Below are 14363 nucleotides of genomic sequence, written 5' to 3' on the forward strand. Positions count from 1 at the left end.
CCAAGACAGGATAGGAGTAAAAGGCCTGGTGGTATAGGAAAGCTGGGTTTTTTTAATCACCGAAGAGGGCTTTCAGGTGAAAGGTTTAGGAGTAGGACAAAGGTCAGAGCAGTATGCACATGAAAAGCATGAGAGATGACAAATGTCCAAGGGGACTGTTACCTCGGGCGATTAGCAAGAATGAGAATGAAGTCAACTTGCAAGCCTCAAGGTTCAAAATGGAGTAAGTGGCAGCAACAGCTCTCTTCATAGTTGGGTTTTACCTTGAATACACTGTTTTCTTTCAAATCCTCTTCACAAGTCTGCAAAAAGACCTGCAGGTAGATTTCCTGTGCAGCGGCATAGGGAGAAACCAACCCTATGCTAATGCTACACCCACTGAGCCTAAGGAGCTGGACTGCATTACTATAGGCTGCCCAACAACCCTTCCCTTTGGGAACTATGCCTCCTCCACTTTGAGCAGTTTTGATAGGGCTGTTGAACAAGGGCCTCTGCCTTCCTTAACTGAGAGGCACACGTGTGGCCATGAGCGGGCCAGAGTACCCCTTTACCTGGACACAGTAAGTGGTCTAGGAATGGTCACTGACCAAAGAAGAGCTGTGGTCGTTACTGAGTCTTTCCAGGGGATTTGTAGAGATGCTGGGACAGTCTTCTGTCTGAGACTATGAGTTGACACTACTACCCCTAAAACTGCATACCCCCACTTCACGGGTGCTAAGAGCTCAAAAGATGGAAATCCAGTCCGTGACTAGAAACTGGTAGTCAAGGCCCCACCTCTGCCTTCCATACCCTATTTAAGTAAACAAAAATACCAAGACACAGACATGGCAAAATATTTAATGTCCACAGGTGTGCCTCATCCTCCCATTCCTGTTGTGATTCCACAGCCGCCCCAAACTGGCAGGACCAGAGAAAACAGGGGCACTTTTTCTCAGCAGGATTTGAAAACCATTAAGGCCCTAGTTTTCTCGACTTGGAAATGATTGCAGGTGAGATCATTCCACAGCATGCCTCAGGCCTCTCTGCTCAAGGAGAAAAACCTGCAGTTCTACAGGACTCCTGAGGTCTTCTGTTCTTCTGCAGCCTGGCGCTGGGAGCTGCGCCGCTGGAAATAACGGTAGGCCCGGGCACTGCACAGGTAGCCCCCGTACACAGTGAGGAGCATCATGGAGGTAGAGAAGGTCTTGTAGCCAATGTCAGCTAGTTGCTTGGCAGTTGGCATGTTGTCCCCTACAAAGAGAGACTGGATTTAGACCCAAGAATAAGGCCTCATCTGCCCAGCCCCCTTCTCTTTTTAAGGTCACTCCACTTCTTCTGCATCCTGCTTAGTCTGTCTACACTCTACTCTGAACGGCCCCTACACATATGCCAGATGGAGGGGCGCCTGGGTGGCTCAGTCAGTTAAGCGTCTGCTTTCAACTCAGGTAATGATCCCGGGGTCCCAGGATCGAGTCCCTCATCGGGCTTCCCGCTCAGCGGGGAGTCTGCTTCTCCCTCTCCCTCTGCCGTTCCCCTCCGCTTGTGCTCTCTGGTGCGCGCTGTCAAATAAATAAAATCTAAAAAAAAAAAATTCAGAAAGATAAAGTCTGCAAAGGAGATACAGAAACACAGCTGGAAATAGGTGCATTTGAATGACATTACAGGTAAAACCTGGCCCTCTATGTTTGTGAAATAAAGGACTGGTATGAACCACCCAGAAATGTTCTTAATTGATATACAACTATAAGCACACATCAGTTTTTCTGGCTAGTAGGGAATTAATGGGGGTAGTTGGGGATTAAACATTAGCAGTGAATTATTCTCTCTGGGAGGATCAAATGGGAGCCTTCTACACAATAACCAATTTGTTTTCCCATGAAAACAATCTTGTTCGTGGTGGCTAAGTTCCCATGTTAGCCCTCAAGCATCTGTGTAAGCCATAATATACCTGAAATAATGCCAACAGTACATTTATATTATTTCAATTATACTTAACCTTCTATGGCATTAATTCTAAGTTCCAAACATAATACCAAGAACCTATCCCAAGGGTTAAAAAAAAAACTTACTGAGTCCCCAACAAATTGTTTGCAAAAGACAAATTCTAATTTAGCAGTTCCCTGGATATTCTGAACTAGGGAATAAGATAAAGTTTAAAATGGGACTCTTTCATCCTGAACAAAATGTTCTTCAATGTGTTCTTAGGCTCCTCACTGTTGAGGGAATTGATATTACAAGACTGACTGAGGGCACCTGGGGGGCTCAGTTGTTAAGTGGCTGCCTTTGGCTCAGGTCATGGTCCCAGGGTCCTGGGATCGAGCCCCGCATCGGGCTCCCTGCTCTGCGGGAAGCCTGCTTGTCCCTCTCCCACTCCCCCTGCTTGTGTTCCTGGCTCTCGCTGTGTTTCTGTCAAATAAATAAAAATCTTAAAAAAAAAAGACAAATCAGTGAGAATAGGTTTCTTAAAAGTCAAGAATTTGGAAGAAGAGAAGCTCAGGATTAGCTGGTTTAGGGGGTCAAGAGTAGGGTGAGACACATAAACGCTTCTCAGAGTGAGTTCTGTTGGCTAAACACTGCTGTTGAGCCATTCCTTAAGAGCGGAACCCAAGCTGAGCTGAGGGACAGCTTCCTTGAATTATATTCCCAAATGACTATAGAAAGTGACATTAAATAAGGTCAGAGGAAGAAAACCAAATGGCACAGGTTGAGGTAAGAAAGAGTTGTGTTTGGGTTCTCTGAGGTTTGAAAGGACCCCAAGCTGTGAGACCGTGAAGAAAACACACAAACACACGCAGAGCAGGACACTAAGGTGGTAAACAAGCTCCCAGCAAAGAGACCTGCAACCTTCAATGTCTTCCTCATTTATTCCTTCTCCACCTACCCCCCCATTACCCTGGCTAGATGCTAACCAGTTATAGGACCACTTCTTCAAGGGGCTGGAGGAAGAAGGCTGGAAGCATTCCTCAGCTAACAAAGTAAAAGGATGGTACACCTTGGCTAGGAGAATGACAGACGACCTACTAACAGATGTAATTTTGGTGTCTAGAACTTCACTTCCGTCTCTTGTCTAATCCCAACGAGAGATTTCTATTTTCACATTAACCAAAACTCTCCACAGGCCCTGAGCTAAGGCAGGGCAGTAGAGAAGGAGAGGACAGATGCAGCAGTTATTCTGGAAGTAGAACAAGATTTATTAACGGAATGGATTAGGGCAAAGCTGAAACATCTCCAAGGTAGCAAATCAGGAAACTCTGTGGATTGGGATACTGTTAATAGGAAAAAGAAATGAAAAGAAATAGGTGTGTATCACTGTGTGTATGGGGGTAGTAGTGGCAATGAGTGGCAGTCAAGATCATCAACTGGGTTTTGGACATGTTAAAATTAAGATGCTCAACCCAACATTCATGTGATGATGTCTTTCAGGCAGATGGATATGCAAATCTGGACAGACCTTGGGAGAGAGGCTAGGCTACAGATAGAAAGAGAGATAATAAGTGACACCAAAGCAGAGGATAAGACCGGAGAGAGAAGCCAAGGGAATGCTGATATGAAGGAGGAAAATAGTGAAAGAAAGCAGATGGGAAATTTCAGAAACATCTGGGGGGCTTTTTTATTCAACTACATCTCCCCTCCTGGTTGAAAATCACTGCTGTATCAACTCCCTGCCACTGACAGAGGTGGGCTGTATCCTTCCCACCTGTTGAGCCAGAATGAAAACTGGGAACCATTACTGCAAGTTAAGTGCGATGAACACTAGTCAGATCGGATCACTGGATGGGAAAAGGTGACTAGATCACAGGTAAACACACATTCCTAGGGCAGAAGTCAATTTAGTGTACTGAACTGGAACTGGTATTAAGTAAACGCACAGATTTTTTTTTCTTTAAGGCAGGCTCCACACCCAAAGTGGGGCTCAAACTCACCACGCAAGATCAAGAGTCCCATGCTCTACCGACTGAGCCTGCCAGGCGCCCCAACAAAGCACAGATTCTTAGCTCCAGCAGGCCCACAAACCCCAAGTTTCACATGCCTAGGCATTTTTCTGAGACAGAAACAGATTATTAGAAGGATAACCCCTTCACCTCATAGATAAGAATTCTTGTGATTTTCTGGTTAAGGGAATAGAAGTGATAAGGCAGGAGCTTGAGAAGGCAACAAGATCAAGGAAATTCTAGTATGTCTTGCTTATTGGTAAGGAAGATTTGAATGTGCTTTAGAGAAGAAGTTGGTGGCTAAACAGAGGATAAAAGAGGTGGACAGGATGGAACAAGATCTAGGATGGCCCAGGAAAAGGTGAAATTAGAAGCCCAGGTAGAAGGATTTACCTTGGAAATGAAACTTTTGAGGTTAGCAAAACACTGTCATCTGAGAGACATCAATTTTCTTAAGAAAAAAAAAAAAGTCAATGCTGGGTCTGTTATGGGGTGATGGGGTTAAACTGAAGGTTTCCAAAAACAGGGAAATAAAACGCAAGTACCAGTATGGAAAATTCCATAGGAGTGCAATCTGCAAAGTTCAGGCTCTTCTCTTTTTCGGCCCCCTAAACATGGGAGTACCTCAAGCCTCGGGGTTCTTCTCCTCTGGAAATCATTTTTTTTCTTTTTTTTTTTTTAAGGATTTTCTTTATTCATTTGAGACAGAGAGACACACAGAGAGAGAGAGACAACAAGCAGAGGGAGAAGCAGAATCCCCGCTGCGCAGGGAGCCCTACGGGGGTGGGGGGGCAATCAATCCCAAGACCTGGAGATCATGGCCTGAGCCCAAGGCAGACGCTCAACCGACTGAGCCACCCAGGCGCCCCTGGAAATCATTTCCTCAAATGTGTTCCATCCACCTCCGCTTAGATTTACTCATTTATCTGTTTACCTTTTACTCCTGCTATGAAAGCCACAGAGAAGAGAAAGTCTTCTGTCTCAAAGCAGCTTATAGCTGATGAGGAAAAGCCATAGATCCCTAATTCGGTTACATAACGTAGAAGACGGGCGGCGACCAGAAGAGAAGAAGCGAAGTGAGAGCTCAGAGAAAAGGTGGGGGCTCAAGAAGTTAGCAGTAAGCGGGGGAGGGAGGTGTGGCTGTGTCCTTTAGAAGAGCAGACAGGATTTATACCAGCAGGGAAGAGGGAGAGCATTCCGGGAGCTGAAAGTGGCAAAGGAGTGGAGCTGTCTAATCCATCCGCACGAAGGGTGCCCGGAAGAGCCGCACACCAAGGCGCAAATGACTGTAAGGCAAGGAAGGGTCAGAGCTACTGAAGTCAGAGCTTGGAGGGCCAAGACGCCGGGCTGAAGTCAAGGTTTGACAGGAACCTACGGCTGTCAGGGCTCTGCTGGGCTGGAAGCGGTGCGGCTGGCGGCTCGCGCTCCGCGGCGCAGGATACTCAGGGATCTCAAGGGCACTGAAGGCCGGGGCGTGGGAGGATGGGTAAACAAAGGCCGGCCCGAGACGGGGCGCCTCAGCGGACGCGCGGCCCCTGCGGGGCCCTGGCAACGGCGTACCTGGGTGCTGCCGCTTCCCGGCGTCTAGCCGCGGCCTCGGCCAGCAGCTTCTGGCCGCCGCAGCCTGCGCAATTTCCTAGCGCAGCCGGACGCAGCACGCCGGACCACGTACGCGAGGGTAGCGGCCTTTCCTGGGGGCGCTACGGGCGCGGCGAGCCGGCGTTTCTGCCTCCCACCCGTCCCGCTTACCCTCTAGGACTCAGCTCCCGACGCGAGAGAGGTCAGCGCGCGCCCGAACCAACACAAAGCCGCCCCCTGAGGAGGGAGCCTGCGCACGCCGCAGCTCGGCCGGTCGCCGCCTTTGCGCTTCCGGGCCAGTCACCCTTACTACGCATCCTCAGATCGGTCTTCCTCTCGGAGAGGACTGTTGAATTCTGGGGGTTGTAGCCATTCTCCATTGACAGAGGGTCTTTGGTGACTCCAGCTCTAGAACTGGAACTTTTAGGATACTCAGTCACCAGAGAAAAGACGGTCTTTCTCGCCGACTCAGAGTCAGCCAATCCCCAGCCTGGGCGCGGCGACGCCTCCGGGAGCTGGGTAGATTCGTCGGGGTCAGCCCTCTGGAGGTGGGCCGCGCGCCCCCTAGAGCCCGGAGCTGCCCTCCTCCGCGTGTCCCGCTTCGGCCGAACTCAGGTAGGGAGGGACCTGACGGGCACCGCGAGGCCTGGACCGCCAAGAAGGCGGCAGGTTTGGTCACGGCCACAGAGTGGGTACGAGGGACGAACCTCTAACGTTTCAGGCCCGTGTTGTGAACTCCCCGCTTGCAGGAGGCGCGGTAAAGACCCAAAGACGCGCCGGCATTAGGGTGCCACTTGCGGGGAGAGGGACGGCGTGGGCACCCCTGCCAGGGGCCGGGAGTGGCTGGGATTATCGAGGAGGGATTTCCTTCTTTTCTTCATTTTTCCCTGTGGCATGACTGGAAACATATATGCAGTGATACACCACAGTGATACACTACGAACTGCCGCATGCACTGAAGCGCCCTTCCCCAACTCCCTTCTGGAAAAACCACGGTTTATTGAGTAGACAAGTAGTAGGCTTGATGGGAAGGTCTCAGATTGTTAACTGTGGAGTGAACAAAAGTAGGCAGAGGTGTCGGACTAGCTAACAAGGTTACAGCTGCAGCCGAAGGAAAAGAGCTGTCTCTCTGCCCCCACTTTGACCTCCTGGGGAGGCAGCTCTGGATTCAGTCAAAGCCCTGACCTGGGCCCAGCCAAATCTGAGGTGGCCGTGCCCTTCACTCCCGCAGCCTGATCCAGGCAGCTCTACCCTTCACTGGTAGGACAGTGAATCCTCACGGGCTAGGGCTGAGAAGCAGAGCCCACCTCCCTGATTTGGCAGGGAGTAAGAAAGGGTTAACATAATGCTGGCCAGAGCCACAGTGTGCCAGGTGCTGCCACATAAGAAGCTGAGATCCTCTGCTGAACATGGCTGGAGGCTGGCAGGCCCACAGGGCCTATTTGTAGCCAGGGGCCCAGGCTGCTGACCTGTGACATTCCCTGGCTGCCAACCCATCCTGGAACAAGGCCAGTTCAAAGCACATTCCCTCCTCCCCTTCCTGTTCTTCCCTCACCACAGTGGGTAGGGTGGTTTTAATTTTTTCCTCCTTGAGTTTCGCAGCTCCTGAGGTGCTGATGGCGTCAATATCTCATGAGAAAGCCTTCAGGTGACAACGGAGGACTGGCCTTGGAATGTCGGGGGCCATCAACAAGGACCTGCTCACCCCTCCCTGCTCACAATCCTCGATCAGCCTTTGGGCCACTCTCTGGCCCCCTGGCCTCCTGATGCAGGTGCTGGTTAGCTGCCCTGGCTGCTCTGGGGGCAGTTGAGAAACAGGCACAGGGTTTGGGAGGAGGAAAGGGGTGAAGCCCAGGATGTCCTTGGGAAGATAGAAGCAGGAGGGACCCAACTGACACCTCCCCCAGAGAAGGGAGGCGGGGCGAATACAAAGGTCATAGGGAGCTGAGTGATCTGAGCCTGCTATGAAAAGGTGTAGCTGTCAGCAGATTAGTTTCCTGCTCTCCAAAGAGGGTGCTGGCCGGGAGGGCGAGGGAAGGCTTAGAAAGGGCGTGCATGGTGGGGAGGAGCTATCAAGAGCTAGGAAGTCCCTGGGGAGAATGACAAGCCCCAGGGCCAGAGATGCCAGCGTGGCAGCAGCTCTGGTGCCAGGGCAGCCTGGGGGAGGTGGGGAGGAACGACCACAGGTTTCTGAGGACGCAGATGTTGCTAGGAGAAGCTAGGAGGGGGTTGAGAGCTTTGTATTTTTTTAACAAACACTGAGATCTATTGATGTTGTGTGGGGCCTGGCAGAGGTCAGAGCAAAGGGGTCCCTGAGGCCTGTGTCAGCTCAAAAGCCCAGACCCCTCCTTGGCAGCCCTTGCCTCATTCCTCCTGTGGCTGAGGTACTTATCTTTAGCCATTTAACTGGGCTTGGGGATGGGACTCCTGGTCTGTGTGAGGCAGCAGTGGGTAGCCCTTGCCTCCCTCTCCCTTCATCCTCCCCCCCCAACAGACACACCCAAAGCAGACAGCACTGGGGCGTGATTCTACCCCTCCCAGAAGACAAGGAGAAAGCCCCACATCTGGAGAGGGACAAGGCAACTCATTTTCTGGTGAGAGGTGGTGGCAAGAGGCTATAGGCTGCTTGATGGTTCAGGATCCCCAGGTAGATAGTTGGGCCCCACAGCCTCCTTATCCTCCAGGAGAAGAGGCTGCTCCATGGAGTGTCCCAGAGATCCTGGTGGCCAGGTACCCCAAGCTGCTGACTGTCTCCATTGGGGTAAAGAAGCTGCCTGGCCTGGGCCCCAGCGCCGTTCACAAGTGTTCTGGATGATTCTGCAAGCAATGGATGAATTCACCTACTGGCTGGCTCTCATAGCATATCCTGTACACAGCCATGAACAGAGGAAACCTAGAATGGGGAAGGAAAGACCCAGCTTAGCCTTCTAGTATACCCCTACCCCCCTTTAATCCCACCCACTCCCCCTCCACCTCCTAACCCTCCACTCCCCTGCTCTCCCACCTTTGAGCTCAGGCAGACTCTGGCTCTCAATTTCCAGTTGCTGAGAATTTGAACTTCTAGTCCTGGGTTTAGGGTCAGGTTGTTAATTGCCCTGTTCCCTATCATATTGAACTTGCCTATATGATTCCCTGGGATGAATTATTTGTTCTAGTTAGGCAAGCCACTTAACGTCGCTAAGCCTCAGTGTCATCAACTGTAAAACGGGACAGACAGAACAAAGTAGTGCAGAAGGGATTATGTATTAAAGTGAAGGTGCTCAATAAATGCATTTCCTTCTTCCCATCCTCTTGCACAGGCTGCTTCCTTTACCTGGGGGCTTTTCCTTGACCAGCCATGAGCTGATCTTCTGAACCTGTTTTACACTCTTACACTAGGATTCTTTCTCAGACCAAGAGAGCTCCGCTCTGATCAGCCCATCACCCCCACTGTGTTTGTGCTCCCTGAAAAGGAGCACCTTGACACAGAGACTGTCCTCCTCACGCCTTAGCACCCAGGAGAGGATTCAGGGTACGTAAAGGTTGGCCTCCAGGTAGTGGCTTAGACTGGGGTGGAGGGACAGAGAGGTGGGACAGTCAGTTGAGTCTATTCCTGCTGCCCCAGAGCTCCAGCCCTCATAGCAGAGGACAGGAGGAAACGACAGAAGTGAGGCTACATAGAGGTGTCCAAGCAGTGTGGTTAAAGAACACTAGCCTGGAGGTAGTTCAAAGACTATGAACTAGCTGGAGGACAGCAGACAGAGCAGACTCTTTCCACACTCTAGTCTCTTGGAAAACATAGGGTTCCCTCTCCACCTGCTTCACCGATGGAGGAGGGATCAGGAAGATGAATGTGGAGAGCACTTCTGGCTGTGGTTCCCTTCCCCAGTGGGGCTGGGGCAGACACCTACTTGTCCAGCAGGCCCTTGTGCTGGAGGATGCTGTGTAGCTCCCGGGCTGTTGGGGGCCCCTGCAGCTTCTGCCCATTCAGCATCTCTTTCTCCAGCTGCTCAATGGGCTGTGAAGGAAATAGGACGTGTGATGGAAATGGGAGAGGAAGGTTGTTCGTGGGAGGTGGAGTGTCTGGGGCTCGGATGGGAGGTGGGGTCTTAGTAGGAAAGAAAGGCTGGGAATGTTCACAACAGTCTGAATGTTTGTGCTCAAGAGATGCCTCAAGCCAAAGCCCTCTACTTTGAACCTGTTGGGCCGCCCTCCATTTTCCATTGCCCCAGGGTCCCACCTTTCCTGTGCGGGCGAAGGCTTCTGCCACCTTTCGGTTCCGCCCTCCGTAGCAGGTAGTGATGAGGTCAGCAACACCGCAGCTCTCCAAGAAGGTGGCACAGGACACAGGGCCACTGCAGAAGAGCTTGGCAAAGCTGATCATCTCCATGAGCCCCAGTCGGATCACTGCTGCCTTGGTGTTGTTGCCAAAACCCAGCCCGTCACAGAAGCCAGCACCCATGGCCACTACATTCTTTGGAGAGTGGAGGTCACAGGTGAGAAAGGATCCCTCCCTGCAGGCCCCTCGGCGCCTGCCTCACGCTCCTTCCATGAGCTATGACACGCCACTGAATAAGTGAAGCACAGTGGGTGGGCTCCTCAACTATTTCCACCTCTTGAGTTTCCCACTTGCTGTACCCCTGGGCTCGTGCTTCCTGGCTCCCCAACCCTGCCCCATACTCCATCCTTGAGAACTTTTCCTAAAAACCAGTCTCCTGTCCAGCTGGCCCTCCCATCCATGACTGTTCTGTTCCATATCCCTGATGTCCTCAGCTCTATCCAAGATCCAGAGTTCTGGCCATCAATCTGCCTGGGTGTCCTGGATGTCTTATCTCCTGTCAGCCCGGGTCCTTCCCCAGGACATCTCCTCCTCCCCCGGGACCACCCACTGGAGGCAGGGATAGGGATGTCCCACAAGGAGCTATGGGAAGAAAGGAAGAAGGAGGTCCAATGTTTGATAGTGAATAACTGGCAGGCCTGAATGACCCTGACCTTCCTGCTACAGTTCTTCGTGTGTGTGTGTGGGGGGGGGGGGGACTTGATGGGGAAGGGGAGCAATTGCCCAAGAGTGAGAGCCCGGAGTACCAGCAACCTTGTAGAGCTAAGCCAGGCCCTCCTTCAGGGCCTTCTCCCCACCCCATAGCTGCCTCTGCACCCCTCTCACCTTTAAGGCCCCACAGATCTCTACTGTATCCACCTCTTGCACCACTGTGATGCGGAAATTGCGTGTCTGCATCAGCTTTTTCAGAAGCTGTCCTTGGGTCTGGTCCTTGCAGCCTAAAGTGGGAAGGCGGCAAGGCTTTAAAAGGGGATTCTTGACTCTTCCCACACCTGCCCTAAGCAGGACCTGCAACCCTTTCCCTGGGGGGGGCGGTGTCCCAGTCCTCCCTCACCTCTGGTGCTTGGGACGCCTGATTAATGAGGAGAAGATGGCTAAATGGCGGGGAGGAGAGTACAGAGGGGACGTGTGCTGCACTGTGTATGTAGGTGATGACAGGGCTCTCACCAATGGTGGTCTCACAGAACTTCTCATCAGCCACCTCGCTGGCAATGTTGGCCCCCATCAGCACACTCATGGGGAGGCCAAGGTGCTCCCCAATCACTTCGGAGATGAGCTTCAGCCCATGAGGGCCCTCGTCTACCCCCTGGGCACAGGATGGAGCTCAGGCCAGGTGTCCTTTATGCCCAACTGAGGGCTTCCCACCCAGAAATCCTGCCCCTTCCAAATCCACTGTTATCAGTATCTGTCCCCAAAGGCCCTGCCCCATTCCAACCCAGCCAGAGCTTGCTGTGAGGATGGTAGATCGCACGTGAAAACGAATCCTTTTGAAAATTCTCCTTCCATATACCTTTAATCAACCTACCTCTCCCAAGGCGGTGTATCCCCTCCACATCCCTAAACAACCCCCCACAGAGTACCCCAAACCAGCTTCCATCCCAGATACTGCTCCAAACCAGCCCACTTCTCATATCCCCAGACATCCCTTGTATGCCTCCTAAATTCAAGACATCGGCCTCCAACCCGATCTCTTAACTACTCCCCAACCAGCCTCCCCTCCCCAGTGGTCCCCAGCACCTATTTCTCAGCCTCCCCAAAGCGACTCCTCCCCTCTCTCCAAAAAACTCTTGGCCGCCTTCTGCCATTTTCTGTTCTCCTGTCTTCCCCCACCCTGACCCCACAGCAGTTAGCTGCACCCCCCCATCCACATGAAGATGTTCCTGGCACCTTAATAAGAGATACACCAATGGCGTTTGCCTTCAGGTGGCCCTTGAGCTGATCACAAATCTTGCCGATGAACTGATGAGGCACCACAAAGATCAGGATGTCAGCATCTGCTGCAGCCTGGACCACGTCTGGGACAGCCACCTGTGGGGGTGACCAGTGCTCATGGGCTTTCACAGACTTCTAGCCTCTGTGGAAGCCCATTCAGGAGATCTAGGAGCTAAAGAGTGAGCCTGGTGGGGGGAGAAGGAAGGGCAGTTGGGGGACTGAATCTGGAAGGGCTGAACCTGGAGGAATGAAACCGTCTTCCCTCCCCTTCACCATCATCCCTCTCCCGCCAACTGCCTAGGGCTCTTGAGGACTCCTGGGAACTCCACTCAGTACTCTTCTAGCCCTTGGCTGTGGGACAGTGAGGGAGGCCACAGGAGCCCTAAGCTTGGCAGGAGGAAGAGGCCAAGAAAGATATCACCCGGCTTCTTAGGGCCCCCAACTGGGAAGGGAAAGCTCTCCCTGCTGTCTTCCCTGCTCCCCCTCTCCAGGTTGGGAGCAAGCCACATGGATTTGACCAGGGACCTTAAGTCCAAGGAACAGCCTCCAACTCAGCTAATAGCCCAGTGAATAAGTGACAGGATTAGAGCCTGAGGCAGGTGCTACCCAGACACCCACCCACCCCCCCCCACCCCCCACCCCCGTCTTTGGTTGCCATGAAAACCAACTTCCTTGTTCCCCCTCCCTTACTGCCTGGAAGCCCATAAGTGTATGGGGGGGGGTGGGTTCAAGTTCTCCTCAGTTCTAGAAAGTCCTGGGAGACCACTTTGGGGGTTGTGCATAGGGGTGCCCTGTGTCCACAGCAGCCGTCCCAAGACGCTTCCTAAGTCCAGGTAGCAGCTGAAATGGCCCCCTCTCAGCAGGAAGCACCCCTCCACTTCCCTCTCCCTTCCTTGCAGGGTTTTGGGGCTCACCACGTTGGGGGGCAGCTTGTGCCCTGGCAGGTATTTGACGTTCTCATGCTGCGTGTTGATGATCTCTGTCAGCTTTCTCCCCCCGATGTCTTCCTCAAACACCCACATGGTCACCCGGGGGTCAAAGTGTGACAGCTGGGCTGCATTGCCTCCCACAATCTTGGCAATAGCTGAGCCCCTGGTGGGAGGGGGAGGACAGAAAGTAGAAGAGTCAGGGCATGAGGGAGGAATGGGGGCAGGGGAGGAGGCACAGGGTGGCAGTGAGGGGACAGCACAGCAGCCCACCAGAGGATTTCCTTGCCATCTTCCTTGTGAGCCCCCACCACCATGAAAGTGTGTCCCTGGCAGTAGAAAGGAGACTCAGTCTACCTTACACTTTGCAGCTGGAGAAGGGAGCCAGCCTTCTGATCTCCCCAAACCCCGCGCCCAAGCAGCTTTCAGGCAGGGAGCACTCTGGAAACTCCCTTCCTGTGGCAAACAGGTGCAGCTGCCCAGGCAGGCAAGGACCCAAAAGGTTTGGGCACCATCTGCCCTGTGGGGGTAGGTGCAGAAGAAAGCACGGGTGGAAAGAAATTGGAGGGCACTTCCTACCCACCGTCTGCCTCCTGCCTCTCGCCCTAGCCTTGGGGTGGAGTTCCCCCAAGAACCCCACCCCACCCCCAAGTACTCCTTGACAGAGCCACTTACCAGTTGCCGGAGCCTACAATGCAGACTTTCTTGCCAGCCATGGTGCCACTTCTCTAACTGATCCAGCTCAGTGCTCCACTCCCCAGCTCCTCTGCCGACTAGGAGCATATAACTCCGCCACACGTGGGTGCAGCCAAGTCCCGCCCTCCAGGGGCGGGTTGGGAGGCGGGTGCCGAGGGAGACAGGGACTCTGGCGAAGCCAGGCAAAGGGGAGAAGAGGGTAGAGACAGGTGGTGAACAGGAATGGGGCAGAGTCCAGGCTCCTCTTCCTTTTAGGTTTGCCAGCTGATGGTGCTAATGAGCTTCTTCCCTTGGCCCCAGCCCTCCCTCCCTGTAATGGTCTCATTCTGAGGTCTGCCAAGAAATAGCCCAGATGAGGAGCAAGTGACTGCCCCCCCTTCCCTTCTGTCCCCCAGCACTGAAATAAATTGTATTCAGTCCTAGTAGCAGATGCAGGAATACTTTCTTTTCTAAGGTAGGAATCACCCCGCATAGCGTCTTAGGAACCCAAAATCTCCTCTACAGGTTTGTCCTCTAGCAGTGACAAAGACTTTATGTCACTGGCCCCACGCTAGCTCTACCACAGGGCTGTGTGTGAGGTGGGCGGGTGTGGGCTCACTTTTGAAGACCACATAAGAGCTAAGGGCCTGCTTTGGGGGCATCCCAGCCCAAGGATAAGAGACCCCAGGACCTCCGAGGGAAAAGGTCATCTGTTACCCACAGTGGTCATCTCAGGGACTCCCCCTGGGGCTTCTCTCCTCACCTCAAAGGATCCTCACCTGAATGTCCTCCAGGAAGAGAAGATGGGAAACGCCAGAGTTAGAAGCTCTGATGCCAAGCAGATTCTCTGGGCTTGAAGAGGAGGACAGGAGAGCAAAGACGGTGGCTAAAGCGTTCACTGTTCTTGAGAGGCTTTGAGCTTCCTTCAGTTCTTTCTTGGGTTTCCCAGCTACCACACTAGGGGCTCCCTCAAGTTAGTGGCTGGCTTGCAAGAAGCCAGAAAGGGGAAGGGAGGCAGCACCT

At 52.9% G+C, this 14363-nt stretch overlaps 2 protein-coding genes across 3 annotated transcripts; both read right to left on the reverse strand.

The window, feature by feature from the left end:
* Positions 1 to 821: 821 nt before the first annotated feature.
* LOC113921682 (cytochrome c oxidase assembly protein COX14) lies at positions 822 to 5814 on the reverse strand. Of its 2 annotated transcripts, none has more exons than XM_027592623.1 (2): positions 5661 to 5814; positions 822 to 1230 (listed from the first exon to the last, which is right to left on the reverse strand). In XM_027592623.1, the coding sequence occupies exon 2, from the start codon at positions 1220 to 1222 to the stop codon at positions 1049 to 1051; it is 174 nt and encodes a 57-aa protein (XP_027448424.1). In that variant the 5' UTR covers positions 1223 to 1230; positions 5661 to 5814; the 3' UTR covers positions 822 to 1048. The 2 variants fall into 2 exon arrangements, with proteins under 2 accessions (XP_027448424.1, XP_027448425.1); XM_027592624.1 differs by lacking the exon at positions 5661 to 5814 and adding an exon at positions 5472 to 5654.
* Positions 5815 to 6464: 650 nt separating this feature from the next.
* GPD1 (glycerol-3-phosphate dehydrogenase 1) lies at positions 6465 to 13583 on the reverse strand. The gene is made up of 8 exons (XM_027592622.2): positions 13341 to 13583; positions 12654 to 12831; positions 11695 to 11835; positions 10975 to 11113; positions 10633 to 10745; positions 9709 to 9942; positions 9380 to 9486; positions 6465 to 8382 (listed from the first exon to the last, which is right to left on the reverse strand). The coding sequence occupies exons 1-8, from the start codon at positions 13379 to 13381 to the stop codon at positions 8286 to 8288; spliced, it is 1050 nt and encodes a 349-aa protein (XP_027448423.1). The 5' UTR covers positions 13382 to 13583; the 3' UTR covers positions 6465 to 8285.
* Positions 13584 to 14363: the final 780 nt, after the last annotated feature.

The sequence above is a fragment of the Zalophus californianus genome, chromosome 9 (assembly GCF_009762305.2).
Source record: "Zalophus californianus isolate mZalCal1 chromosome 9, mZalCal1.pri.v2, whole genome shotgun sequence".
NCBI lineage: Eukaryota > Metazoa > Chordata > Mammalia > Carnivora > Otariidae > Zalophus > Zalophus californianus.

Bases quoted from the DNA above. Each gene is read 5' to 3' on its own strand.
- GPD1 (XM_027592622.2), bottom strand. From the start codon at position 13,381: ATGGCTGGCAAGAAAGTCTGCATTGTAGGCTCCGGCAACTG. The intron at 12,832-13,340 runs GTAAGTGGCTCT...CCCTCCCACCAG, and splicing joins ATTGTAGGCTCCGGCAACTG to GGGCTCAGCTATTGCCAAGA. The intron at 11,114-11,694 runs GTGCCAGGAACA...TCCTGTGCCCAG, and splicing joins TTGGTGTATCTCTTATTAAG to GGGGTAGACGAGGGCCCTCA.
- LOC113921682 (XM_027592623.1), bottom strand. From the start codon at position 1,222: ATGCCAACTGCCAAGCAACTAGCTGACATTGGCTACAAGACCTTCTCT.